Source organism: Gallinula chloropus, assembly GCF_964237585.1.
Source record: "Gallinula chloropus genome assembly, chromosome: 9".
NCBI classification, from domain to species: domain Eukaryota; kingdom Metazoa; phylum Chordata; class Aves; order Gruiformes; family Rallidae; genus Gallinula; species Gallinula chloropus.
In genome coordinates this window covers 15,667,458-15,674,849 of record NC_140094.1, presented here as the reverse complement: position 1 = coordinate 15,674,849, position 7,392 = coordinate 15,667,458, and the positions used below count along the sequence as shown (strand labels likewise).

General features: G+C 45.4%; 1 protein-coding gene across 1 annotated transcript; it reads right to left on the bottom strand.

Moving 5' to 3' along the window:
• Positions 1 to 466: 466 nt before the first annotated feature.
• ARRDC4 (arrestin domain containing 4) lies at positions 467 to 6,977 on the bottom strand. The gene is made up of 8 exons (XM_084268186.1): positions 6,606 to 6,977; positions 5,248 to 5,314; positions 4,821 to 4,968; positions 2,956 to 3,058; positions 1,979 to 2,235; positions 1,259 to 1,421; positions 713 to 867; positions 467 to 594 (listed from the first exon to the last, which is right to left on the bottom strand). Exons 1-8 carry the CDS (start codon positions 6,943 to 6,945, stop codon positions 538 to 540), a joined length of 1,290 nt encoding a protein of 429 aa, XP_084124312.1. The 5' UTR covers positions 6,946 to 6,977; the 3' UTR covers positions 467 to 537.
• Positions 6,978 to 7,392: the final 415 nt, after the last annotated feature.

Here is a 7,392-nt window from a genome sequence, read left to right as displayed (position 1 = left end):
CTCATGAAATACAAAGTTAAGCTTGAGTGAAGACTTCACTCCACGCTTGAGTAGTGCTCCTTTCTTGAATGCAGACAGTGCAAAACCGAAGCCCCTTGAACACTGGAATCTTTTGGAAATGTTTTCTTACCCCGCATTTTCTACTACGCAACTTTTACTTCAGGAAGTTCTCAACATCATAACATAAATTCTTCGAGTGTTCCAAACAAAATATAAATTCTCTTCAGAAGATCCTTACATCTCCTCCTCGTACTTTGTGTAGTATATCCACTTTTCAGAAAGCATTCAGTATTTTCAGGTCCTTCTCATGTATCCCAAGCAGAGCTGCTCCCACAGTATCCTCTGTGCAGACTAATCCGGCAGATTCTCTTCCATCACCAAACGTGCTCATACCTCCCTCTCCATTTTCATTTGCCTTTCTTGTTGACAAACTGAAGTTCTGAAAAAGAAAACTGTTTCCTTTTTAGCTGCACTATCAGCTTAAGCAGCAGAAAGATTTAAGACATTCACCACAATGATGCTCATTACAATTCCTCTTCAGAGCATGAATGAAACAGGCTGAATTTCTTCTACATCAGTTGGATGTGGATCGATCTACAGAGAGAAGAAAGGTAACAATTACCGCCTATAATTCTTGCATCTCTCTTGGGTGGGGGCTGGGGGGTTCCCCCATCTGACAATTAAAACTACCACCTGCTGTTTATTTTTTTACCTCTGAATAAAGAGGTGGAGGCTGAAACCGGAACTCTTGTATGTAAGCAAAGACAGGACAGCACAATTGGTCCTCACAGTCAATTGGTGGTGGATAAGCAGTAACATGTCTGGAGAACTCTTCCTCTGACACTACATCAGCGTAATTTGGTGGTGCTGAAACACAAGAGATACTACTGTCAAATTTTTAACCTATTCACTCATAGGAAGCCAACATATGTATTACAGTAGTCAAGACCATGAAGACTGTATTTATAAAATGTAGTATTGCCCAATTGTATGAAGTGCACTCTACTCATACTGTAAGTAGAATTATGTTTGAGTAAGCTTCAGTGATTCAGCGGGAACGCTAACGATGCTTTTAGGGCTACTCCAGCAACAAACCTCACCAAACTTTTATGGATCTTGACTTAAGATTTATATGCCTCAGTTCTCATGAGTCAGACTTTAATGTCCTACATCCCCAGTAGTGCCCTTAAACTGGCACTACCACCCTTCTGTTTGAGACTATACTATGCTGTATTACAAAGAGTTCAATGTGTATTACCTTCAGGGTGTTCTGGCATGGTCAGTGCCAGCCAACTCATATCCATGCTAAACTGGCTGGTAATGCTGGAGTTTCTGCTTGAAAATCCAATACATGGAATAGTGCCAATCACCAGAGGCATTTCAATCATCAGTTTCTTAGCACCGGGAATATGGATATACACCTATAGAACAACCCCCAAATAAAAGAAAAGTAACGTCATGAGATCCCATTGAATTCCTGCTCCTAGAAGCTACCCTACTCCCTACACTGCAGATTATTTAAAAATTAGGAGTTCTCTCATCCCAGATATGTTTCGCTAACACACTGGCAGCTTTATTTTCCAGTATCTTCCTTCTTTCTGTACCTTGTCTCTAGATGACACAAAACAAATACAAAGCAGGTTGGCAAAAATAATTATGCACTTGCTTTCAGGCCTATCTTCTCTTTGCTGAATCAATCACTGGAAGAACCCATTCAGCTTGAACCACCATCCCCTAAAAACCTCTGCTTCTTCCTCAGAAACATTTTTTTTCCTATTTTCCCCATTATTTCCCCATTAACTTTCCCTTTCAGAATCTCTTCATGATCTTCAGTCTCTCACCTATGTATTATATTTATTTATACTTATTGTTCACAAATGCAAAAACCTAACAGGTGCTCAGCAGCAAATACTATTCTGTTCCTACCACAGTGTAGCGTTCTAGAGTATGTACATTTGTAATGAAAATCCATACTTACAGCTAATGAATATTCTACTCGAATAATACAGCAGTCAAGTATAGAGGGGGATACAGGTGGGATTTTCAGAGTTTTCCCATTCCAGGTATCTGTACTCCCAGAGGCAATGTGGTTTCCCCGGACATTGGCAACCATCTGACGGAAAGATTTTGTCTTCCCACTGGCCAGGTAAGTTTGTGTTTGGAAAATGGCAGCTTTTGGAACGATCAAACGAGAAGAGCAGTTCTCAATTTCTGCATAGATTGGTATGGCCTCCCCTTAAAGACAGAAAAAGTTCAATGAAAAATTTGTGTTTACTAACTCTCCTCCAGGAGTATCAAAGCATGTTATGCAGCACACACATCATCTGCAACAGTCTGAGAACAATACTTGTTAGTTTCCTCAAGCTAGGGTTTTTTTTTTTTTTGGCAGAGTGGTATCCAGGCAGAATTATAGCCACCTACTACATTTCACACACAAACAATGATTCATTTTGAAGCATCAAGCACAATATGAACAAGCTATAAAAGCTTTATTTGCAAATTACGCACCAATCTCCCTTTTATATAGTTCTAACTGAATTTCAGAATGTTGTCTTTTATTTCCTCAACGTATCTAATGTTATCAAGATGACAAGCTGCTAAAAGCTCATTCTTACAGAAGTGAAAACCTACAAACACAGGATATAAAAACCTGATTACATCCCCAATTAAGTATTTTATCCCAAATAACAGCATTTTGGTGTTCTTCACTCTCAAAAGCAAACAGCTCTTCCATGAGATTACTGACTAACAGGATTTCCTTTCAATTTGTATTCCCAAGGGCAGGGGGAGCGAGGGGAAAGGCACAATGATTTTTGTTAAAGCAGGTTCATACAGGTTGCAAATTACTACCTACTACACTACATTATTCTTTCAGCTATAAAGTGTTGGCTTCACAGAGATGAAAAGCCCCTATCAGATGTTTAATATTCACACGTTGAAGGTAACTACTCTTACCATTACAGTATCCCTTCCTCTCAATTTTGGCACTGAGAGACACTGGCCCAGAAGTGAAAAACCAACAGCCAACCATCTTCTCCTGACTTCTTAGAACAGGCGTCTATAAAATACAGAGTATTTTCATTTTATGGCATAAAGCTCTCAATCACTCGCAGGTTAATGTTATGCATATCTGTTATTGCAATCTAGCTGAACTACTCAACACAGCTGGAATTTTGCCACCTGGTAAAATGGAACCAGGGTTTGAGCTGTTAGATCCCAGGCTGCACTTAGACCATTATCAGCTAGGTAACACAGAGAATAACATGCACTTGAACATGATCTGGCTTCATTAAGATTCATTTAGCAGATTTTCTAGTTTTTAAGGTATAATGAGGTACTGTAGTGTTTATGTCCATGTTCCTCAGTACAGAATAATGCACAACTTACTTCATTTGCAAGCAGCTCATACTTAAGCAGGTGTAAACTGTTTTTCCCTTTGTATCCTTCAAAGGATAAATGTATACATGCTGGGCTAAGGGGATGCATCTTCCTAATTTACAAGCCATGCAACCCCCAAAAAAATTCTGGCTTGTGACAAAGACCATCTTAATTTTTTTACAGAATTAATGTAGTGTCACACTAGGTGACATTTACAGAGTCTGCAGAATTTTCATTAGAATAAATTTGCAACATATGAGTACACGCATCACTGGGCCAAGCCAGGATTCAAGGTAGGTAAAATTATTTACTGGGCACTAGTGTCCAGTCAATATAATTGTGAAGTCTAAAATTTATGTTGTTTTGCACTTTTTTAGTGGTAGCCTTGGAATTGTGCCCCACAACCTCCTCCTGTGTAGCAACTTGTAGTCAACTTTATCCTTGCAGTATCTGGAGTCTTTATATTCCTAACCTACACTGTTGAATATAAAGCCTTATTCTGCTTACAGATGTCACTGCCAAAATCTTCTCTAAGGTCTCACTACAGAGAAAGATTAAAATGTAAGCATATAAAGAGGGGGGGAAAAATCCTGCTCAAAACATCTCTTAGCTATGTTCACATCATGATGAAATGTTAAAATTATCCTACTATTTTAAATAAAGTAGAAATTACTCATTCATATTTAAATGAATAACCATTTAGATCCAGTTGCTATCATGAAAGTGCAAGGTATAATTTTATATTATTTTCATAATATGGGTTGAGATAAAAGAATCCAGCTCATTAGCTTCCATCTTGCCTATTTTCTCATTACTTAATGCCTGATCTTTCTTATTACTCGACAGTATTTCTAGTGATTATTAGAAACTCAATGCTTTAATGTGGCCAAATCTGTCATAAGGAAATAACTGAAAAGATCTCTGAAGCAGCTGCATGCACACACTTAATGTTAGAAAACGACATGCAAAATGGAAGGATATGTAGCATAATGGCCAGAGCATAAATGACAGGCTGGGCATGATTAATACTCTTCTATAATTACTGTTCCTCAACCTACTATTATTGTAGAGTTTAGGACACTGCAGCCCTGTGAATGTAGTTGCTCTGGTAAGAGTAACTACTCTATGCTTGTGCATGATTATTATTAAGCCTTATTTATGCATCTGAAGCCTGCATAACTTTTTGGCAAGAGCATCTCTGCCAGCAGGGATGTAATCAATGGTATTAAAAAAAGCCACTCTGTTTGCTATTCACACAACCTAAGATCATCTATTTATAGAGAAGAGCTTAGGGAGCTTATATGCTTTCAGAAGTCAGAAAATGACACTCCAGAATAACATGAAATGGTTATGGCTGGATGTGAATGCTTCTTGGAAATGATTTTATTTTCTTTTTTGCAGCTGGCTTTAAAGGGGGGAGGAGGAGTGGAGGACCCTCTTACCAATAGAGCTGGCGAGCTGACGTCGATGTGGCTAATGACCTGAAGCTCTGTCTGTACACTTTGATCAGGTGCTGCAGGCCTCTCCAGAATTGCTTTCACGTAGTACTGAATACTGCCATACTTCCCAGTAAAAGAGGTCACCAGAGGTCTGAAACAAGCAGCCATAAAAGCATTACCCATGAGTTCATAATTCAGCTCCAAACTCAAACACCCCCTGTGTGTGTAAATGTTCACCCATTTACAGCTTATGCTTTCAGGGCCTTTGGGAACCTGAAGCAAAAAAAGGCACGTTTTATGTGGTGGGTGATGTAAGACAAACACATATAAAGCCAACCTATTGGTTTGATTTTTTTTTTAAAAAAAAAAAAAGCACAGTACACAAAGCAGTGTCTAGCACAGTCCCTTCAGGTCGGATTATTTAACTTACTCTTGAGGGAGTTGAAAGCTGAACGGAAATTCATGTCTTCCATCTAGAAGAATTAAGCTTTCCTCACCTGTAGGATAAATATGAACAGTATGTTTTAGTTATTCCATAAATAGAAGAACAAAGCAGACGCTTTTATAAATTATTTATGTCTAAAACCACCCAGATGCAAGGGGCTAGAAGTTTTTATTGATCCCTGTGGGTTCTGGATTGGAGCCCATGCTTTATTTATGCTGTGATTTCAATGGAAAAAAAAAAAATTCAAGGAAACATGGAGACCTTGAGTTTCAGTTCAGGACTCTGGCCAATTTCTAATCCAAGATGGCTTCTGGAAAGCATAAAGTCAGTGCCTTTTCCTTTTCAGCAGGAACAGCAATTGCTGTCCAGTTAACAATTACAACTAACTTTTGTGTTAAGAAGCTGCAATTTAAGGTCAGTGTTACAAAATAGTATTAATATATGTAATCTTAATACATTCACAGAGGGCCTATTACAGAGCTTTTAAAGGCCTAGATTTACTTCCACCGATACTCTTGACAAGTGTTTCGCCCTTACACAACAAAATGCCATTCCCTTTCAGTACTGCTATGCTGCAGTGCCAGTGCCAGAGCTGCCAGCTAGAGACCTATGCAACAAAAGAGCTTCCTCTGCTGTCTGAAGTCATCGCAAAAGGAGGCTGACTGCTTCCAGTGTCTTCCACGGGCAGCTTCCCAGATGCTGCTTACAGAGCACAACAGGCACGCAGGTGGCCCGATGTGCTCCGCGGAAGACCAAACCTCCGCAGGAACCCAGCCCGGTGCGAGGGAAACTAGAGAGCTGCTGACTTTCTTCTGGCCCTGTTCTGCCTTTCCCAGGCTCGTACCCAGGGCAGTGAGTGACCGCTGGATGAAGCTGTACGCGAGCCTCCCCGGGCGCGCAGGTGAAGGCTGTGGCTACCCCGGCCAGAGGCTTCCAGTGCGGGGCAGAGGTCCCCGCTGGCCAGGCACCCACCCGGGCCTCACGCCGTTTCTCAGCTCCCAGCTCCGATGCCGGTTTTTCCTCGGAGAGGGTTTCCCCCCTCAGCCTTCCCCCTCTCTACAAGAGGCAGGCGTGGGCGCCTTCCTGCCGTGGGGAGCCCCTACGCCGCCCCCGCGGAGCAGGGAGGGGGACTTGGCTTCGGAGCCCTACCCCGCCGCCTTCCCCCGCGAAGGAGGGGCGACCAGTCGTGTCCCCCCCCCCCACACCCGGTCCCACCCCGCTGTCACTCACAGCGGCCGGTAGGGAAGCCGCTCCTGAGGGCCCGGCCCGCACCGCCACAACCCCCCCCCCCAACACCCGCACCCACCCCACTCCCCCCCCCCCCTCCCACGGCCGCCCCTCACCTTCGGGCGGGTCCCGCAGGAGGCTCTGACGGATGTCCAGGTAGCGCACCTCCGCCTCCCGCCGCGGCCCTGGCCCCGGCGCCCTCACCGCCGCCCCCCAGGTTCCCGCCCCGGGGACAGCGCCCGCGCTCTCGTTCCAAGCAACGCGGGCCCTGCCCGCGGCCTCTAGGCGCAGCCCGCGGAGCGACAGCGGGCCCGCCAGCTCCAGCAGCACCTGGCCGGACACCGTGTCCCCGCTGCAGTAGCCGCCGCCGCGCCGGGCCTCGTCCTCCAGCACCAGGGCCAGCGTCTTCACCGTCCCGCCGGCCCCGGGGCCCAGGCCCGGCCCGGCCGCCGCCATAGCTCCCCGGCTCCGGGGGAAGCCTGCGGGCGCCTCAACGGCTCCTTTAAAACCCGACCGTCTCCGCCAGCGCCCGTAGAGGAAAGTCCCGCCCCGGCCCGCTCCTCATTGGCCACCCCTCAGCTTCTCACCCTACTATTCGCCGAGGACTGCCCCTAGGCCCCCTCCTCATTGGTTCCTCGGCGGGCGCACACTCGGAGTGCGTCACGCTGCGTGATCACCGCGGCGGAGCCAATCGGGTGCGGACGGCAGCGCGTGGACAGCGCCTCGATTGGCAGGACGGCGACAGCTACCTGACGAGAGGGCCAATGGCGCGGCACGGCTACCACGTGCACAGCCCGTGGATAAACAGGCAGGGAAGGGGCGGGGCGAGGAGGCGAGGGGCGGGGCGAGGGGCGGGAAGGGGAGGTGGGGCCAGGTGGGGCCAGGCCGATATCCAGGGGTCTT

What these genes read in the sequence shown, in the direction of transcription:
- ARRDC4 (XM_084268186.1), bottom strand. Translation starts at nt 6,945, where the DNA reads ATGGCGGCGGCCGGGCCGGGCCTGGGCCCCGGGGCCGGCGGGACGGTG. An exon ending in CATGCCAGAACACCCTGAAG is followed by an intron (nt 868 to 1,258) that starts GTAATACACATT and finishes CTTGTGTTTCAG; the next exon opens with CACCACCAAATTACGCTGAT. An exon ending in CTCCACCTCTTTATTCAGAG is followed by an intron (nt 595 to 712) that starts GTAAAAAAATAA and finishes TTCTCTCTGTAG; the next exon opens with ATCGATCCACATCCAACTGA.